A 21,025-nucleotide genomic window follows, 5' to 3' on the forward strand; every position below is an offset into this window, starting at 1 on the left:
GAATTTTTTTTTTGACTTTTACCATTATATATATATATATATATATATATATATATATATATATATATATATATATATATATATATATATGGATTTTTATCTCCTCCTCTCCTGCCCATCTCTCATCTTTTACCGGATCTCACTCTTAACCTTGTCACCCCTCCTCGATGATACCATCAGCTTCTTCATCCGACTCCAAGTTATTCCTCATCCCAGCCATATTGTCAGCGCCATTCCACCTCTCTCTCTCTCTCTCCCTCTAATACTCTTCCGATTACCTTTCTGACTAAATCACACTCTCTCTCATTTCTAACCACATCGCCGGCCTTTTCCTCCTCATCCCTCTAGCATTCTCTAAGCCACCTCTCCGTCTAACGTTGAGCTCTCTCTCATCCTCAGCCACATTGCCGATTCCATCTTCTCTTCTTCTCTCTTGTCTCTGGCCATGTCGCCGACCCTATTTATCTTTTGTAAATAAAAAAAATTGTAACAAATATATTTTTTATTAGAAATCTAAAAAATTAAAAATAAAATTTCTGTTTCAATATTTTTGTTTTGTTTAAAAAAAAGATAATTATGCCAAACACAGCCTTAAAAATTATTGTTAACTGGTGGTGGCCGCACCGTACGGCTGGAGAAATGAGCCAGTCCCAGCAAGTGAAGTGGCGGGACGCCATTTTTACGGTGTGGACTAAATTACCCGCGGGTCCTTATAAAAGTTATATTTGTTCTCATTTAACATGATAGCTGAAGTGATCTGATTATAATTTAGTCTGAGCAATTATTTGGTCTTGTCCCGGCAATTCAGTTGCCGGAACTAGCCTAGAAATTTTGACGGAAACGAGACTAAAGCCTCATGAACTTTGAAATACGCATAAGCACTCAACTTCTGACATCCAAAACTAAATTTATATAAGGAGCAGCAAAAGTATACTTGGAGTGAAAGCTCATACTTGAGTATTTTACTAACACATGCACAAAGCCTTTTAAGCTTCAATTGTTAATTTAAACTCTTTAATGCCTGGAATGTGTCATCAAATTTTGAATACATAGACAGAGTTCTGCCTTACAGTACTTTTCCTCCTTGGGTACATAATATGGATTCAACTCAGATAATCATAAAGGAAGGTCCTGTTTCGCATCAACTGCCAGTTTCCAGTTTTTGATTTTTGTTTCTAAAATTATGGAAACTGAGACTGAAAACTGCGACTTGCTAACAAAAGACATTAAAGACAAGCTTCTTCATGATATTGACATTCTCTCTCTCTCGCTTTTTTCTTTTTTTGGTATACCGGCTTCTCAGACCATACGTATATGAGTACAGCCAATAAAGTTAGAAATATTGACATTCTTGATAGAAAGGAAGAATCAATGGATCTCTCTGCTTAGGAACTCTCGATTAGAAGAATCTTAAAAAAAAAAAATCTTTTAATGATATTTGTGAAAAAAAAAGAAAAAAAAATCACTTGGCTCAAAGGAGACCGCAACACTTCATTCTTCCATAAGGTGGCATCTGAGAGGAAGAGAAAAAGCCTCATTTCTTCAGTGATGGAAGATGGAGTCGGCTGTTCTTCCCATGAGGATATCTCTGAAAAGCTCCAGTCGTTCAGTGGCTTATTTGGGTCTTTTAACGCTGAAGCAGTGTATGAAAAAGGAAAGAAAATGAAGAAAAAGGCACCCCCTCTCGCAGTTGTAACTATTTCTGCTTTCAATTAACAGTAAATCACTTGTGGGTACTTTTTTTCAATAAACTTGAACGAGTCATAAATTTGGAACCTGATTTATTATTCTGCAACTTAAGGCACTAGCTTAATAAGAGAAGGCAATGAAACTAGCATTTTCTAAATCAAATGATCTGATAAAGTGAATTGTTTCAACTTACATCACAAGAATTTTGAAATCTGACAAGGTATAAGACCTAGCAAATTTATATCATGAGGCCAAAGGTTCAGGTCTGATACCATATTTTTCCACGATTAGTGAACAAGGGAAACAGCCAAGCAAGTTCAGTAAGGTACGGGTACGCGAACTTCTGGAGGACCGGACTTCATGTCCTCCAGAATGAGATCAAAAAGAGCTTGAGCCACAGGACCTTCTTTGCCTGTAACAATAAAATGAAAAATCAGCATTCCAGTGATCAGAAGGTTCATATATTTGTAAGAGGCTACAACTATGAAGGTTTAACCTCATTTACATAAATATTATTTAGCAATGTATGAGAGTAACAGGATATTTTCAAACCCAGGTCACCTGATATTGTACAACCAATCATGAATGGTTAATTATTCAAATAATAAGGTGTCTGCTGGATACTCATTTACACCGATGGAAAACAATTCAAATAAAACCTCACTTACATGCCAATTTAGTGTAGTGAAGCCCAGGCAACACTATCAGAGGTGTGCATTATATATCAAAACATTTCAGCCTCTAGGCAATTACCATCTTTAAGAAACAAAGACTGCTAACTGCTATAAAAATAACCCAGTTAAGGCCTGTACCAATGACTTCCTAGCCATAGTGTCAGGCTGAAAGCAGATGATCATGATTTAGAATTCACAACAGATCCCAAAACATGAATGCAACTCTTACTGATACAACATAAAATTAAAATCCATTTTATATGACATCAAATCCAATGGGATACTGGATAACAAAAATATGAGACTTTCAAAAGAAAAATTTAGTGTATTAATCCTATTTATGTTCCTCTTTTTTTTTGTGTGTGTGTGTGTGTAATCATGCTTTCAAGCATCTTCAAGTGTTTGACGAAGAACATGCATTTAATGCATATTTGTTGCCCAAACTAAATGACCAGAACAAAAGAAAGAAATTTGTTAATTATGGAGGTAAACTCAGCATACCAGCACCGATGACTTGGTCATCCCATTGCAGGACAGGCTTTACGATAACACCACTCCCAATAAGCATCATCTCATCAGCCATCTTCCCTTCCTGGACAGATACATTCCCTAGTCTGATTCCTCTAAGTCTCCCATCTGCCACAAGTTGTTCAGCAAGAACCAAAATTCGTTTTGCTGTGCACCCACTAAGAATTTTGTCAAAGTGGGGCATCAGAAGCTCTCTATCTGATGTCACAAAAGCAACATTCATGTTAGGACCCTCAGCAACAAACCCTTCATCATCTAACCAAATTGCTGCAAATGCTCCATTCTCTTCGGCTTCCATCTTGGACAGCGCATTAGGTAAGTAGTTTACACTCTTCATTATGGAAAACTGTGGTGATTTCATTGGGACTGATGATGTAATGACTTTAACACCCTTCCGGTCAGGTAAAGCTCGGCCTTTGATCACAATGGCATAGAGAACAGGGTTTAGACATCCGGATGGAGATAATAAGAAATCACCAGGTCCAGGAGAGAGCCAGTATCTCAATGAACCTTGCCTGCATCTTGAGGTGCTTACAGTTTGGATAAGGATGCCTCTCATGGTTGAGCGCTCAAATGGGAGACGAATTTTGGCCATAGATGCAGACCTTAAGAAACGATCTAGATGTTGATCTAGCTCATAAAGGTATCTGAGATCATGAAAACATACAAAGAAACTGTGTCAATATTTGGAGTGAGTATTGGCTTATTGGTGAATATGGAAGGCATGGTTGATTGACATGAATGGGATTTCTCTTCCTTAATCTTCTAAATTTTTGAATTTTTCTCATTGCCCTTCACTGTATTTAAGAAAAACAAAAGAAACCACACAAGGCAAAGTGAGTTAACAAATTACCAAAATATATAGATATTTATAAGGTTATCTATAAAAGAGGCTCAATTTAGATAGCTCACAATAGATTCCTTTAATTAAACATGCATTCTCATATAGATATTTCTATATTTCATGTATTGCATATCTGCAAACATCATCTAAAGAAGAAAAACTCCAAATAAAGTATGAGAAGGATACCCTTTTTTTTGACAGAATATGACAAGTCCACGCGTCCTCATAAAAAGAATGCATAGTGAAAAAATTGACAATGAAAAACAAATCAAGTGCATGAATAAATAATCTTAGTGGTCTTCTATGTGAAGGCCATGAGTCACCTTATTTTTGTTTACCAATGGAATCTTAAGATTGTTGGGTTAGAATAATGGAAAGTTCAGGTCCATGAAGAGAAAGGCTCACCCAAGTGATCTGGAAAGATCAAAAGTCGACGACTAATCATCAACCATACCACAGCTATCTGTTCTATTAGTTCAATAGTACTAAATGATAAGAAAATATAGCCCTATTTCCAAGCCAGAAAGTAAAGCCAAAATATTTAAGCCACTCCTTTCATCACTTTAAGAAAAGCATAGACAATATCTGCATCTTTCACATGTCCCAAAGTATCGCAAATACCTTGGTTCTTACCCATCCATTATGGCTGCAGTATCAAAAACACCATGTCCTCGATGGACCATGTGATCATCCATGTGTATCACCATAGCAGCAGGATCTGTAGTTATCCCACCAAAGATGCTAGAGTACATTGCCATGTAATTTTGCCTGCTAGTTACTTTTTCCTGGAATTCCCTTAGCTTTTCTGCAACCTTGCATTCACAAATAAATTGAAATTTAGCAAATATGTTCTAACAGCAGATAAGTTAGCATGACACACTTACACAAATAAATTAAAATTTAGGATACTGGGCCACCAATCAATTTGTTTGGCTCCTCTCAAAATGAAAAATTAATAAAAAAAAAAGCTTAGCAGCCTATTCATCCACAGTTCGTTGTGCCAAGGCATTATTTGAGTTAAGATAAAAGATACCACAAAAGGTAAATGCTTTTTTTTAATGTAGTAGTTCTAAAGTTCATATATGACCACAGATCTTTGTTTAACAAACATAACAAGAAGAACCTTATGAGGCTAATTAAATTACAGCTCTGTATGGCTTCTAAATGAACGTCCTAGTGCACTACACCCATTCACTCTGCAGGAAAGAATCTATTCTCTCCTTTGATTCCACTGCCAAGCTATGCTCACCAACCAATCAGCTGGCTGGAGCACTTCGTTCTCTCAAAATGTGTTGTATTTTTAAGTCCTCAAGCTGAAAATAAAACAGCTATTTGAATTGCGATACATGGTCAAACAGATACAAAGTTTGAAACGACAAACAAACTCAGGATTCTCTCTCTCTCTCTCTCTCTCTCTCTCTCTCTCTCTCTCTCTCTCTCTCTCTCTCTCCCTCCCTCCCTCAAAGAAATACAGTGGGAATGCCACCACCTGATTCTGAATTGTGGACCTCTCACTTGAGCAAGATCTTAAGGGAGGCTGTCAATCACTGAACCCAAGTTGTGTTGGCAACAACTCCGATACTTTGATCATGGCTGCATTCCTCACTGCCTCACCAACCAAAGAGCTCTCTGAAACATTCCCCTCGTTTCCACCACTTTGTAACTTAAAAGTATAGCTGATTATTAGAAAAATTCTCCAATATTTTGATTTTGGTATTTTTTTCCAATTCTTTTCAATCAATCAATGATACGGGTTGGAAAATAAGGTATTCTTCCTACATCATCCCTCCCATCTGCAAAGAAGTCATATTTGCAAAAAAGTTCACTTCTGTGCAGTGAATCCAGTGATCTGCCAGCACTCAACAAGTGCCTATTATGTGTATGATTATACATTATAGGATAAAAGACAGTCTATGAACCCAATAGCTAATTTCATACATTAAGAAACAACCACAAACAGATAAAAAGTAAATAAATAGTGAAGGGAAGGTCTTAATCAACACATATTACCATGAAAGGAACCTTATTATATCACTAGAAACAAATTATATGCAGGTGTGAATTTCAATGTTAGATCAACAAGTTGGTAACTTAGAAGGAAAGAGACGTTTTAATATAGAATCATTAGAAAATGACAAACCAACAATAATAAAATATCATCATTAACCACCATAAACAAGCTTAGTTTTATCAAACCATTCTGTATACTCTCCAGTGGTGATTATACTATACTAATTGTTGTGAAGTAAGGAAGGAACCAAGGATTGCAGAAGTACACCTCAGAGCCGGACAAGAGAGGAACACGAAATGTGTTGATGCCCACACCAGCAGGATCTGCTGAAAAAACTAGCAAATTAGTCTCTCAGGTGATGTTTATATAAATTATCTATCAATAAATATAACAATTTCTCATTTCTGTGGCTCAAGAAAAAACTCAATCATGGCACTAATAATATAGGCATTAGAACCTTCTATTGCAAAAATAGATCTAAAACCCGTAATTGATTTCTAATTTGAAATGAAAAGAATCATGTAACATCTCTCCCCCTCCACTCCCCTCCCATCCCAACCAAAAATATTCATATGAATTTTACTCCATAGTACTAGAAAAGACCAATCTCTCGATTCCCCTCCTCTCTCCACAAGTTTAGGTTCATCCAAATCATGAGAGATAGAGAGAGTCCATTGCTCACACCTTCCCTCCCCCTCTTAATGACTCTACTTGCACCCACCAAAATAGAACATGAATTATACTTCAAAGAAATACAAAAAGCCAACCTTATTTTCCCCAGATGTAAAAGAAAAAACCAAATTTTCAACTCCATTTCCTTCTCCTCCTACACACACTCTCTCTCTCTCTCTCCCCATCCACATTCAGGTCCAAACAAATCAGAACAGCAGGCATAAAGAGTGTTAGAAATAATTTTATGAATTCAACCAAACTCCTCTTTCTTAAAATAGAATTCAACCAAAATCCCTTTATCAAAAGAAAAAAACAAATAATTAATCAATAAACAAGGGGAACATCCAGCTAATTCATAGAACTCTTAAAGGCCAACCTTCCTGCTCCTTTCCTCCTCTCGCAACCATTTAAAGTCTACCCAAATCAAAAACGATAGCCAGAAAGAGTATTAAAAAGAGACCAAAATCGAACTCTTTTAGTCAAAAACGAAACAACCGACTCAAAAAGAGAGGAAAACCCGATACCCACCACCCCAATTCGAACTCGTCACGGCCCTCGTGACTCCCCACCGCCTCGCCTCCACCCCCACCCCAAAACCCCGATACGAGCCGCCGTGAAACGCGACTCTCGCCCTTCCAGGTGATCGAATAACTCCCGGAAACCCGGCGATCCTCCCGATCGGCCAGTTTCCCGATACCGGCTCGCGCAGGGACGGTGCCGTGAGAGAAGCCATAGCAGCGAAGAACAGAGGGTCGAAGCTATCTCGAGATTCGTCGCCCGAAGATCACAGAGAAGAGACCGAAGGCTCGGCACCGGATGCCTTCGTCTATTTAGAAAAAGAACAAAAACTCCAGCCCGTATAATAAACGTATCGGCCGGAAGGCACTGGGAATTGTTTATTCTCGGAGAAGAGCATGCGAGCCTGTACGAGAAACACGTTAAAGTTGCACCCCCACTCTCTGGCTTTGGTCCCTTCGAAAGCAAGCTCGGTAATTCCATCTTATTCCACTATTCCGTTATTCCATTTGTTGGGCGAGCAAGACTAGCTGACTAGTGCCCACCAACCGCAAGTCAATATTGTATTCCTATCCTAGCTATCATGTATCAGCCTGGCTTTCGTAAAGAATGCCATGACTAATAAATCGAGCAATTTCTCTGGTTAAGTTGTTAAAGCACGCCGAAGACATCCGATAGTTGGTGCGGGAAACCCGCTGAAATCAAATTAATTGTTGGGTTTGGTCGCTGAGAGCTTGTATGAGGAGGAATACATTGGCTTCTAAAGAGAGTGGCAAGTTGGATAGCTACAAGAGGCATCTAAGTGCAAGACACCAGCAAGGCCCGGATCAGCGTCTCTTCATGTACGTGCATGCCTCTGCATGTGTTGCATACGTGGGAGCATAGGTATGCATGCATCCAAGTGCATGCCCGTGCTAAGAAGAAGGCAGCTAACGGGAAGGCCTGCACGAGGCCCAGCATGTACGAAAGATCGTCAGGTTCGAATCCGAGACGGCTCCCAGCAGTAGAAGACTGCCAAGCAACTGATCCATCCCATTTACTGGCATACCAGATTAGCAATCTAGCTCGCAATTTTTCCAGTTTATTTGTTATATTTTATCTATTACTTGCTTCTGCTCGATTTTGATGTGTTTACATTAGATTAAGCACAGATTGTCTTGGCTGTTAAAGGAGGAGCGATGTTGCATCGACCCACTGGCAGACCTTCACTTCGACGTAGTCCTTTCTGAGTCAATTGAGGGATTCAACTCGGAGACTTGACACGGCAGGTAGGGAAGTAGCATGAGCTTATGTGGTGTATTATATCTGGCTGAATAGGAATGCGAGGATCTTCGAGGATAGAGATTTTTATTCGAGATCAGTGGTTGATAGAGCTTTTGCACATGTTGTCGAGCTGGTGAGCGTTGCAGCTGACATTTTATCTGGAGATGACAGAGGCACTTGGGGTTCCTCTTTGGCTCCTATAGCGCCTAGGTATGCCATGATACTGACAGTATTCTGTGAGCCTCCATCCTCTGGTTTTTTCAAGGTGAATTTCGACTGCAGCATATCGGAGGGCGGCAGCAGATTTGGCGTGGGTTTTGTGATCAGAGACCAGAACTCCAGACTAATTATGGCTAGAGGTCGGCGCACATTTGATGAATCTGTTCTTGTGGCGGAGTTGCACGCGGTGTGGGAGGGTCTCGTCCATGCTAGAGTGTACCTGGGTGCTCGGTGGATATTCCTAGAGGACGACTCGACAATAGTAGTCGGCTGGATCTGGTGCCGGCATGCCATGCCGAATCTACACCCACACTCCGGAACATTTGGTGCATGGTGGAGTTAGATTTATTTCGAGAGGCGAATAGTACTACAGACTGGGTCGCCTCCTATGCAGCCCACTACTCTGGATTTGTATTATGAGGTATTTCTAATCGTGTGCCGCAAGCATTAGATTGTGTTTTGTCTTGTGATTGCTCTGGGCCCTCTCACGGCCGTGTGTAGCGAGATGCCGGTTCCAAAAAAAAAGGAAAAAAAAAAGAAAAAAAGAAAGAAAGAAAAGAAGATGTTGGGGAGAGGAAGGATTGATGCGGAGAATTGTCAGTTCCAAAGGGACATCTCTTGTAGTGAGAAGCGACCAGCCTGCCCAAGCGAATGCTTTGAATCTCGCATGGACTTTGAAGCTCAATATATTGAGTTGTGAAGCAGGGTTCTGCAGATAACCACAAAGAATTTTTTTGTACTTGAGGAACACTTGTTTCTAGCCAGAACTATGGTCAAGCAGGAGCCATGTCTTTGAATGCATATATAGATGAGAGACATTCTTATCACAGAAATAGCTGAGTTTATTAACCTCAGCTTGATAAGAATGAATGGATTTCAGTTTGCTGAAAAGAAAACAAAAGGAATGGATTCTCGGTAACAACTAACAGGGTAAAAAAAAAAAATCAGAGATACCCTGTTAGTGGGTGGCTTGATGCAAAGTGCTTCAAACTAGCTTGATCTCATACGGTCAATCTGCATGGGAGTTGATATATGGGGTATACAATGAGTCCTCCTGTCAGCCAGGTGTAACTCCTTCAAGTAAGGATTCATCATGCACAGATCTAGTCAGGAAGTTAGGGATTAGACCATAAGGATCTGTTACATAACCAGAAACCAACCAGAATAGCCATTGCAAGCTAGTGACTGCTTCAATCCTAGTTCAGAAGTCCCACGGTCTAAGAGAATTGTTTGATCCGTTTTCCACACTGAGTGACCAACAGTCTTTTGAAACTTCGCAGAGCTGTGGGAACGTGAGAAATATCAAGGCAGAGATTAAAAAGATCAGGCATGATAAAGAACAACCAAAGCAAGAAACTTGTTTGTGTGGTTGTCACCTAAAGCAAGAAATTTCTACAAAGTCTGTCAAAAAACAGAGAATTTCTACAAGAACAAGAACCAATGAGACGAAAAAATGGAAGTTGATTTCAAGGTTATTATTCACCAAAATATAATTGCACAGGCTTGGCGATTTTATTTCATCAAGCCCCTCTCGTGTTTCTAAATCTCTTTTATACCGGTACCTCAGTCTGGGTTCCCTTTGTTCAATAGATTCTGCATTTAAATAAACTCACCAAGCTCAAAGAAAAAGATAGTAACCAGAGCAAATAAACCATTTAGCCTTCAGAAACATAGATTAAAACTCCATGCATATAAAAAAGAATATCTTCCATCTATAGTTGCCAGTAAACTCCATTTCTAAGCAGTCACTGGCATTCGCCCAAGCAAAATCTGAGATCAGGTGGTCAATCTACAATTTAAAGGGAAGCAATGGCTTCTCGAATTGTGCAGGTGGCACCCAAGTGCCAGAGCCCCTGAACCCAAAGCCCAATGCCCAAAAGGAACGGGGTGATGGGATTACTCTTAATGATCAGTACTGTTGATTTGGAGATATTATTCAGGAGTATGCAACAATGAGCTCATGCCACATTCATTTTCCCTAGCAGCAATTGCTTCTTTGAAGATGCATGTATGGGTGATCCTCGGTCCATGTCATCCATGGGGACCTTCCTTGCTTATTTAAAGGGTTGCAGAGGCAGATCTTCTTCTACCCTCTCGACCATCTGGATTGCTTATCTTGCTTGTCACATATGGTAGGCCAGAAATACCAGAGGTTTCCTATAACATGCTTCTGAATTATCTACATTTAAATCCAAGCTGTCTCACTCCCTATCTGTGTCCATTTTCACATCTCCTTTGCTCTGCAGAACCCCTTAATAGCGATCGTATGGGACATGGAAGTGCGCTAGATTTCTTGATGATTTCTTCAGTTATTGGCATTTTAGTTAGATTAGCTAGATTATTTGATTTATATCAGCACATGTTATTTTGAATTTATTGTAAAAACTATTTGATTAAATTAATGTTTAAACAAATTTGAAGTATTTGTAATTGCTTTAATATGATCAGCTGCCTTGCATGCTTGTACGGTCCGCCGTGCGGGCGTGCGGCGTCTGCCGTGCTTCGGGCTCGAGAGGTGACAATTTTCACATCTCCTTTGCTCTGCAGAACCCCTTAATGGCGAGCTGTTGGACTTCTCAAGCCTCCCAAGATCTCGAGCTTCTCTCTATATGAAAATTTCTTTGCCCCAGTGTTAGGAGGCTTCTTGAGTTTTTCCATGTTCTCACGCAAACTCCCTGAATCCTTCTTTTCTGCTTCCGCATCTGGATCAAAATGCCAACCCATGAAATCTGACAGTGTCATTGATGTGGGTGCTTCCTTCAACTTCTCTAACTCTTCCTTCGGGTCCAGTTTCTTCACCATTCCTGTTGTGTCTGAATCAGACCATGAGTGTTTTCTGTTTGAGTCCTTATGCGATGGATCTCGAGCAACAGAGTCTGCATAAAGGACATCTTCAATTTGCGACATCACGGTGAATGCTAAGCTTTCTAGAACCCTTGAGTAGCTTTCTAGAACAGCTTGTCCAAAATCCTGCAGAAAATTCAGTAGATGATTAAGAGCTTGCTTTCATTGCTTTTCAGTAGAGGGAAAGGCATGTTATTTTAGGATAATGAGGAAAGAGAAAGTTTACTCTGTTGTACTGGATTTTGCTTATGTCAAGGGCTGATTGAGGAATGCCAGGAAATCTTTGCTTGATAAGGTGTAAGATGGTTTCTGCTCTCTCTTCAAACTGCTCCCTCTTCTCTGAGCTAATAGTAGAACCCCAAGATGACTTGCCATCCTTATTGTGCATCTTCCTCTTCCAAATTATAATGGATGCTTCAATCCGGTTTTTAAGGTCAAGGACCCCGTGCTCCGTCGCCAAGTCCATTGATGCAAGAAACTCTTCTGGGTTAAACACTTCAACAGTAATGCTCTTGTAGATTGCATCTCCAAGGCTTGACCTCCCATTCTTTCATAAGGAGAAAAAAGTCCAACTCAGAAACTAGATATCATTAACAGATAATTAGAGTGAGCATGCTTCTTTTTCTTCTAACGGTAATAAGGATCGGAAAAATTAAATAATACTATCCCATAGGCAGGTTCTTCCAGAAATCGAACACATACTATCAGAATATCTGCTATGCAGACTGATAGTTCTCTGGTAAACTTTACTGAAAATGGTAGGGGGCCAAGCATAATGGCGAAAGATGTACTTTGATATCTAAATAATTTGCAAATCATCGAACATGACACAACAGAATAGTCCTTTTTATTATTTATATATGATTAAAGTGACAATTGGACTGAAATGCCAGAGTCAAAAGAACGGGCACTAGGATTGCTCATGGAAGAAGCATGACCTTTCACAAGTCATTTTAGATGTCAAAATTCCTGCACCAAAGTGTTAATTCTGGTATGTATTATTTATGCAATTGAATCAGTGAATATTGAATCTGCATTTATAACGTGGAAACCTGCTAATGTTTGGTGAAAAATGATATCATTCTATGGTGGCATCTCGGTAGGAATTTCATGATTATTTTCATAAAAAAAAAAAGAATTTCATGATTGTGTGGCCTTGCAGCACATATTAACTGGATAATAGGAAGAAAAAAAAAAAAAATCAAATGAGTGTCTACCTTTGGAAGCGATTCAATATGCACCTCAGGGACCTCCATTTCCGTAAGAACCTGAGCATTTATAGCCATAGCTGCCTTCAGAACTTGGTTTACGGACTCTTTTTGGTATACCAACCATCTTGTGGTGACCTCAGAGAGCCCATTTGGAGGCACTTTGACAGTGGGAAGCCACCACTTGTCATCCTTCCTCCCTGTGTTCCCCTTCTCAGACTCATCAGCATCTCGTGATACATACCAAAATTCATCCTGATCTTTGAAGTTATCAAGATAGCCCTGTATTCCCATGGAAAAGGATATGAAATTAGAACTGTATATCTTCATAAATCATAGAAGATTTCTACCTTAAATAAAAAAAGAGGGTTGGGCTATCTCACAATAAGCATTGCATCGAGCTTGCGTAAGGCAGGGATGTTAAAGTAAAGATCTCTTCGTTCTTGAGTTACCATTATCTGTACAAGTGAATGATAATCGAATTCATGCAGATTTGAGGCAGATCATTACGTGTATGCAGTGCTTAGATTTGGAAGTAGTAGTATAGTGATGACTATCTAAGGATGGAATAAGATAAGAAGGAAAAGAAAGAAAAAGTTCATCTATGACCTCCATGTGTGATCCATCTTTTGATATCTGTTTTGAAGGAACAAATTCTACAATATGATCAGTGACAGATAAAAGCCAATCAATTTCTCTATGCCACCTTGCTTTCCTTTCAGCAGACATTGGCTCTAAACGCCTTTGCTCACCAAAAACAGAAGCTGCATTAATCAGAAAAGAAACAACAAGAAGCTATCAAAAACAATTTTAATTTGTGTGTGTAATGTGATATGAGATATATCTAATAGTGTAGAAAGATGTTTATGTCAATATCTAAACTTAGTGAGATGAATGTTATCTCTGCAGAGTGAAGAACTGGCTTAAGGATTGTTATCAAGTCCTTAAATCCAAAAACCAGCTGAGAGTTTAGTGGATCAATCAGAAAACTCAAGCTGATAACTAGAATTTTAGTTGAAGAGTTATTCTAATATTTTCGCTTCTTCGCGTTGGGTCTTCGCATGGGATTGTATAGCTTTGCATGTTCTTTATCATTCACTTAATGAAAATTGGTTTGGTGCTTCTTCACCTAACTGTTTTTTCAAAACTAAAAACAAAAATGAAGGAAATACAATTCCCATGACATATATTTTACAATGGCCAATGCTAAATCAGCAATTGAATCTCATGTTGTGAACGCTAGAGCTATTACCAGTTAATGTAAATCAAAACAATATGCTCTCAATCATTTCTAGATACAGGGGTTGCTTGAGATCAAAATAAAGATGCCTAAACATATAAATCAACTTTCAAAGGAAAAACAAAATTTATTTTCAGTCAGCACTTACATTTGATTTCATATAACTAATTTTCTTCCAATTGCCTATATGAACTATACTAGTTGTTTTCTACCAACAAATATATACATCAAGAATGAAAAAAAAATGACAGGGAAAATTAGCAATACCGGCAAGATTGGTGATGGCATTGGACAGAGCTAGAGCTGAAGAGACTCCTTTTCCACCACCTGACATGTCTTCGCCGAGGAGCAGCTTCGCAAACCTCTCCTTCATGAGCTCCATATCTGAATCAGACTTACGAAATTATATATTATCATCGACCTAGACCTGCTTAATTGCCTGTGTTATAAATTTAGCAGGATGATAACATGGTGTCGCGGATCCAATCATAACTGGCATTATTATATTATTATTGTTCATCAAAGTTGGCTTATGCAATATGATTTATTTAAAAAGAAAATAAATATCTTGCGAATGCATGGGATCTTATAAAAAAATAATCCATACGGGATTCTTTAATAATTTTATCATGAAGTGCACTTATAAGAGTCGACCTGCAGAGCAATGTCCGGATATCATTTTCAACTAAGGTTTATGCATCATTTTTAATCAAAAAAAAAATATTCTTCAATTTCCATCCTAATTTTTGAGTTTCAAATTTTCTCCTCCACTTCTTTGCTTTATATTTTTCGCAGTTTGTTTTTTTTTTTTTGTACTTTTACACTCCCCAAAATTAATTAGTACCATTGCTAGGTAGTGGGCCTAGTAGCAGCTGAAAAATTCGAGTGCATGGAGCACGTGTACTTTGTGTGAAATGAATGTGAGATATGAGTTAGATTTGTTGGGAAGACTAAAAAGACTTTGCAACAACTCATTTAACATATCAATGACCGAAACTGTTACTGTTTGCAATAACTCATGCTATAGTATCCCTTAATCTATATAGATTATTGGTTGGATCCACTCTGAAGCCATTTGTCACAATCCAAAATCACATCTTAAAAAATAGCCAAAAAATATTATTTAATTTTTTAGTCTTATATATATACTTAAAATCTCTTCGATAAATAATCAAAACCCCCCCCCCCCCTCCCAACTGCACTCATCATTGCTAACCATCAGGTCTTACATCATATTAAAGAGCTTTAAAACTTGCTTGGAATCCTTAAAGATCTTAAATTGTAGATTTTAAACCAATAAAGATATGCTTGTGTTAGCTCGCCAATAGGAGGGCGGCCGGTGGCATCGGTACATTATTATATATCATCGATAAATTGGATCAGATTTATGAAATTATATATTATTATCGAAACCATCTTTACATTATTCTATCAGATTATTAAAGCCCTATCCAACACCTACCAACAACTATGCATAATTTTGGAGAAAAACTCTCCAGATAAGATGATCCCTCAATCAGGGAAAAAGAAAAAGAAAATGAAAGCGTGATATGCTGAACGGGTCCAATTTCCGATATAGGGTGGTTTAATCCAATCTAATCCTATTTCCGTACTGTATCTCTTAGTATTAAAAATTTTCAAAGTCCAAATGGTAAAATAGCCTCAATTTGGATACAGTGGCTTTTACCTGAGGGCATCCCACCATTGCGCAGGTGAGATTTTGGGGCATTGCCGGAGGACCGGTCGAGCGCCCAGCCGATCTGCTGCCCGTCAACAGGACGACGACCCAAAGTTTCTCCCTGGCTCCGAAAGATCGCGTTCTCCTCACTCCCACCCGCACCCTCCAGAATTAGGCTCTGCGCCTGGCGTCCCGAGATCTCGCACGTCTGCTCCCTCCCCTGCACCGGCTTGTCGAGGCTCGGTCCGCGCTTGAGGAATCGAACCATCACACGTTTTAGCGACTCTACCTTGGACCAGATGCCGCGGAAGGGGAAGAGGTCGTTTCTCTGAGAGGGAGAGAGCCAGGAAGTGGGAGTCGGGCGGGCGTGGGAGACTGCCTGCCGAAGGAATTTGAGGAGACCAGAAGCGATCCACCTATCAAAAAATGAAGCTACGAGTCGGAATGGAAGGGAAAGGTGGGAACCTGATGGTTCTAAGACCAATGCAATCAAGCTAGGAGATGGAAAGGATGGGCAAGCTGGGAACTTGATGGCTTCAAAACCTATGAAATCACGCTAGGAGATGGAAAAGAGAGGAAAGGCGGAAACTTGACGGATTCCAGAGATGAATGAAGAAGACCGCCTCTCCACCAAGGCCAAAGAAATGGAGAAAGAAGGAAAGGTGGCAACTTTGCTGCTGCGTTGGAGAAGGCTTCGAGGGAATGGGAGAAGCAATTTACCCCTTCAATAAGAGCAGGAGATATGGATGGGAAGGTAAAAGTAGGAGCTTGAAGCGGGAGATAATTGAAGAAATGGGAGAGAAAACTCACCTTCCTGAAGCCCCAAGGAGTGCTTAGATGGGTTCGTTTCTCTTCTGTTGAACCGCGGCAGATGAGGGGAGGGTTCTATTTTTACTATTTTTAAGAGCTCAAACGTGGGGTGCATCTTTGAGTTTGAGCAGAGGTGGTGGAAGGGAGTAGAAGAATAGTTCAGAAAGGAGTTTTCGTTTTCTCTTTTTTTTAAAGGAGGGGAGATCCAGCGAAAAAATGCGATCATTTGGAGGGAGGGCAAGAGATGGGGATTGTTAGTTTCCCGTTCGAAGGTGCAAGGCTGGCAAAAAGCCCGGGAAATGTGCATAAGAGTCCTCCCTCCCTCTCGCTTTGTGGGGCCACCACAAGAGTCGCTTTGGTTAGGCAAATGGCAAAGATATGGCAAATTGAAATTATATTGAGTGGTTATGGAGACACACCAAGGAAGAGGTCTGAAAGATCCCACATCGGCTAGATTCGTTTCAGAACTTGGCCATATGAGACGGGTGTCGCCAAATCCTACATACGTGTTTTGGATGAAAAACAAAACCGGAAAGGAATCTAAGCAGCGCGCGCGCACGTGCGGACACCGGAACCGGATAATATCTGGCAGAGGAGCTCCATGTTCCCTCCTCATATGGCCCCCACATGGGCACTGGGTGCCTCACGTGCCTCATGCAGGTGGGAGCGTGACAAGACCCAAGTCATACGAAAGAGAGAGTGTGCCTGTCATGATACCACCGAACTTGTATGTGTGCAGAATTAGATTATTAGGGGAAAGATGATAGTTATCATATAGTTGGCCAATTTGTTTACGTGGAAGGCAGAGAAGATGGTGGGTTCCCATGTTCTTCAAAGAGCACAAAAGAATAGGATTATTAGGAGAAAGATAATAGTTATCATCTAGTTTAAGGAACTATCGGATGTAAGGAAGTTTCACCATCGAATTGTGATCTATTTCTAGGAGACTTAACTATACATGCAAGTTTGGCAAAATATGCATAAACTCCATTTTTCTAATAAAGGCCTGGTGCCTTTGCCTCCCTCTTCATCCGAAAAAAAAAAGAAAAAAAAGTTTGGCAGAATATGCAAGTCAGAGGAGCGAATAAGTTGCAGTGTCCATGCATTTGCCTGCTTCCATGAGGTACCATCTCTTGAACTCTGATGAAAGGTTTTGACAAAATGGAATGAAATAAAAGAATTGCAGTGGTCAACCAGGCACAAAGACCCAGGTTTCTTTCTGAAACTCTATGATCTCTGGTGATTAGTCCACCTCTTCCTTTGGCTTGAATAATTTGCAAGCTGGTCTCTTAGCAGAGAAGGATGCAAACGAGTCTCAAAGCACCATGCATTCGACTTGCTAAAGATGCAGCTCCATTCCCTATTATTCTGTCAACGACATCCTTTTTCTGTCTCCTGAATTGCTGCAGCATAAGAATTTGGAATAAACTAAAATCTTTTAGTAAGAATTTGGGGATCATTTGGGAGTGGACAGGTCTAATACTCCATTACAACAAAAAAAGAAGGGTAAGAACAATGGCAAATCTGTACAATGGGTGAAAACAGGATTTAGCCATTGACGTGAACCATGGGATGCATCCTTCCACGTCCCTTCCTCACAAACAGCTGATGCTATCCAAATAACTCTTTTTCACTAGCAGAATACGAGAAGGAAGAATCCAAAATTGATCCACGTAAGTTCAGTTTTTTTAGTCTCCCCTTTGCTTAACATGGAGGAGCCTTACAGATGCAAATTTCTTGGAGCTTCAAAAGATCAAAATTTTACTTTCAGCCACTATAACCTGATACTTGGGAACTGCATTTCAATTAGATAAGCCATTTATCTAATATAGCAAAGCAGCATCATAAACGTTCCCATGTAATCACATTTATTGAGAAACATAGCAACCAGAAATTGTCTTACAAATCTAGAGAGAAATTGCTCAAAAATTTAGAAATAAATTTCTTAGTAATGGTCAAGCCTCGGCATGCACATTAACCCATATGCACCTACAAATGCGCGTGTAGAGAATGATCAATCTAAGCCAACATCTTTTGATGTGATCGGTCCAAAGATAGGTAACAAGTCTTTTGGGTCCTTTTTGGCAATTTGTTGATTAACAAGGTCAATCATATGCAGGGATCTCACGGAAAATTACCAATAGGTTTCTGGTATCACTCAATTGAGGAATGAAAAATGGTGATCCAATTAATCTTAGATTCTACTCAGTTAAGCCTCTTGCACAACAGCTGAAGCCTGACTAGCTGTAAAACCATATCATCAAATTGGAAACATTTTCTGAGAATATTAGTTCTTTGCACCTTGTATCTGTTGGATAGATTATAATATTTGATTAAATAAAAAGGGGAAGGAAGAAAGAGAGAGAGAGAGAGAGAGAGAGAGAGAGAGAGAGAGAGAGAGGAAGGGACAAGGGATGTGTACAGTCTTTTTGGGAATAAAAAGAGAGAGCAAGGGACCAACGGATGTTTGCGGTTATTTTTCTGAAGATAAACTTCAATTTTAAATTAAAGTCTCGTGACTTTTTTTTTTTGGCTAAAAAATAGGGAGCAGGGGGGAGGAAGGGACAAGCCCAACCCCGCGTAGCAGCCCCCACTGGGCCCCCCACCCCGCCAGGAGAATGTTCGATGCGGGCAAACCGGGTCGTGTGTTGGGCACGCCGACCTATTTTACTTATACCCTCCCCACCCGTGAGCCGGCTCGGTTATCCGACCCGATCCTCCGTGTGAGTACGTCACACCTGGCACCACCCAGGCTATCAGCCGACCAGTAGCACTTCCAGACCCCGTGTCCAGGCGTGGAGCATTCGGTCCCCAAATTTAATCGACGCCCGCGCGTTTCGAACCTGGAACCACTTGGTTGGAAGTAAACGCCCCGTTCCAACTGAGCTACCACCTTGGTGGTAAAGTCTCGTGACTTTGAAAAGGTGACTTTGAAAAGGTGCTTTTGCACTAGTTATGGGATAACCATTGGTATTAGACTTAGGGCTGTTAACGAGCCGAGCCGAGCCCGAGCCTCCGCAGGCTCGGCTCGGCTCGTTTCACCAACTTCCCGGCTCGGGCTCGGGCTCGGGCTCGGTACCGAGCCCAGGATTGGGCTCGGGCTCGGGCTCGGGCTCGGGCTCGGGCTCGGGCGGCATAGCTCGGGCTCGGGCTCGTGAAGCTCGTTTGCCCGAGCCCGAGCCCGAGCCCGAGCCCGCCCCATCCCCAGCCCCATCCGGCCATCCCCGTCCCTGTCTCCGTCGACCGTCGGAGAGAAGAACGAGCAGCCGCCAGCCGAGCTCAGTTCCGGCGGTTCGTCGGAGAAGAATGAAGGAAGGAAAGAGAAGAAGAAGAGAAAAAGGATAGAAAGAAATTAAAAAAAAGGAGAAGAATGACTCACCTTCTTCTTCTGAGACGAACGAAGGGCGGCGGAGGGAGCTCGGATCTGGAGAGCTCGCGGTCGTTAACAGCCCCAACGACCGGTGCCTTCTTCTGAGACGAACGAAGGGCGGCGGAGGGAGCTCGGATCTGGAGAGAGGGAGAGGGAGAGACGAACGAAGGCGACTCAGAAGAAAGAAATAAAAAAAGAGAAGACTCACCTCGTCGGCCGGTGCCTTCTTCTGAGACGAACGAAGGGCGGCGGAGGGAGCTCGGATCTGGAGAGCTCGCGGTCGTTAACAGCCCTAACGACCGGTGCCTTCTTCTTCTGAGACGAACGAAGGGCGGCGGAGGGAGCTCGGATCTGGAGAGAGGGAGAGGGAGAGACGAACGAAGGCGACTCAGAAGAAAGAAATAAAAAAAAAGGAGAAGACTCACCTCGTCGGCCGGTGCCTTCTTCTGAGACGAACGAAGGGCGGCGGAGGGAGCTCGGATCTGGAGAGCTCGCGGTCGTTAACAGCCCTAACGACCGGTGCCTTCTTCTTCTGAGACGAACGAAGGGCGGCGGAGGGAGCTCGGATCTGGAGAGCTCGCGAAAGCGACGATCGCCGGTGGAGGAGTCGGCAAAGAGGGGAAAAGAGAGAGGGGAGAAACGGAACCGAGCTCGGCATCGGCGGCGGAGGGAGGCAGCGAGTCATCGGCGGCGGAGGAGAAAGGCGAGAGGGGAGGGGAGGGACACCCGGAGGGGAGGAGGGGAGGGACACCCGGAAGAGGGGAGGGGAGGGCACCGGAAGCTTCTGGAGAAACCCAGAAGAAAGGAGAAGAAAAAAAGAAAAAAAAAAGAGGAGGCGGTCAGCCAGTCAGGTGGGAGGGAAGGATTAACGGATTGGGTTTGGATTAACGGGCTAAGTCCCAACCCAAACCAATCCAATTCGATTTTGGAGCTCTCTTTTGGGCTCGTTTGGGCTCGCGAGCTGCTCGGGTTCGAGCTCGGGCTCGGGCTCAGATTTAAACGGGCCTCATTTTGGGCTCGGGCTCGGGCTCGTTTGACTAACGAGCCGAGCTCGAGCCGGGCTTTTACCGAGCCGGGCCCGAGCCGAGCCCGAGCAGCTCGGCCCGTTTGACAGCCCTAATTAGACTTTAGTTTAAACTGAAGAGTCGTGTATTTATGGATTGAAGAGTCACATATCTACGGATTGAAAGACCATATATTTTGCACCTACTTGAACTCTATAAATATAGAGCCTTGTGACTGAAAACAGTAATCTTCTCCATTCTCTTCCATCTTAAAACCTTTATTCTTCCTTCTAGCTTTTAAACAATTTTTTAGAAAGTTCTTAGGAATTTCTTTATAAGGCTTTATTGTATTCTGAGGGCGATTTGCTACAAACCCGTTAGTAAACTTATTTGAGTGGGGGTAAATATTATCTTACAAAAGTGATTTACACGCCTCAAAGCCTTGGATTGTTCTA

General features: G+C 41.3%; 2 protein-coding genes across 3 annotated transcripts; both read right to left on the bottom strand.

The window, feature by feature from the left end:
* Positions 1 to 1,759: 1,759 nt before the first annotated feature.
* LOC103696068 (D-amino-acid transaminase, chloroplastic) lies at positions 1,760 to 7,369 on the bottom strand. 2 transcript variants are annotated; one of them, XM_026800765.2, is made up of 5 exons: positions 6,947 to 7,369; positions 6,014 to 6,072; positions 4,369 to 4,547; positions 2,865 to 3,538; positions 1,760 to 2,101 (listed from the first exon to the last, which is right to left on the bottom strand). In XM_026800765.2, the coding sequence occupies exons 1-5, from the start codon at positions 7,149 to 7,151 to the stop codon at positions 2,007 to 2,009; spliced, it is 1,212 nt and encodes a 403-aa protein (XP_026656566.2). In that variant the 5' UTR covers positions 7,152 to 7,369; the 3' UTR covers positions 1,760 to 2,006. The 2 variants fall into 2 exon arrangements, with proteins under 2 accessions (XP_026656566.2, XP_008775804.2); XM_008777582.4 differs by having other exon boundaries at positions 1,847 to 2,101; positions 6,014 to 6,069.
* A 3,376-nt stretch (positions 7,370 to 10,745) lies between these two features.
* Positions 10,746 to 15,834, bottom strand: LOC103696067 (rho guanine nucleotide exchange factor 8-like). Its single transcript, XM_008777581.3, has 7 exons — positions 15,396 to 15,834; positions 13,976 to 14,092; positions 13,078 to 13,232; positions 12,852 to 12,926; positions 12,478 to 12,750; positions 11,487 to 11,807; positions 10,746 to 11,386 (listed from the first exon to the last, which is right to left on the bottom strand). Exons 1-7 carry the CDS (start codon positions 15,652 to 15,654, stop codon positions 10,970 to 10,972), a joined length of 1,617 nt encoding a protein of 538 aa, XP_008775803.3. The 5' UTR covers positions 15,655 to 15,834; the 3' UTR covers positions 10,746 to 10,969.
* Positions 15,835 to 21,025: the final 5,191 nt, after the last annotated feature.

Source organism: Phoenix dactylifera, chromosome 8 (genome assembly GCF_009389715.1).
Source record: "Phoenix dactylifera cultivar Barhee BC4 chromosome 8, palm_55x_up_171113_PBpolish2nd_filt_p, whole genome shotgun sequence".
Lineage (NCBI taxonomy): Eukaryota > Viridiplantae > Streptophyta > Magnoliopsida > Arecales > Arecaceae > Phoenix > Phoenix dactylifera.

Coding starts and splice junctions, on each gene's coding strand:
- LOC103696067 (XM_008777581.3), bottom strand. CDS start 15,654: ATGGTTCGATTCCTCAAGCGCGGACCGAGCCTCGACAAGCCGGTGCAG. Junction 14,093..15,395: donor CAATGGTGGGATGCCCTCAG/GTAAAAGCCACT, acceptor AGTCTGATTCAG/ATATGGAGCTCATGAAGGAG. Junction 11,387..11,486: donor GCAAAATCCAGTACAACAGA/GTAAACTTTCTC, acceptor AATTTTCTGCAG/GATTTTGGACAAGCTGTTCT.
- LOC103696068 (XM_026800765.2), bottom strand. CDS start 7,151: ATGGCTTCTCTCACGGCACCGTCCCTGCGCGAGCCGGTATCGGGAAAC. Junction 6,073..6,946: donor GACGAGTTCGAATTGGGGTG/GTGGGTATCGGG, acceptor TAGTTTTTTCAG/CAGATCCTGCTGGTGTGGGC. Junction 4,548..6,013: donor CTCTCTTGTCCGGCTCTGAG/GTGTACTTCTGC, acceptor TGTGAATGCAAG/GTTGCAGAAAAGCTAAGGGA.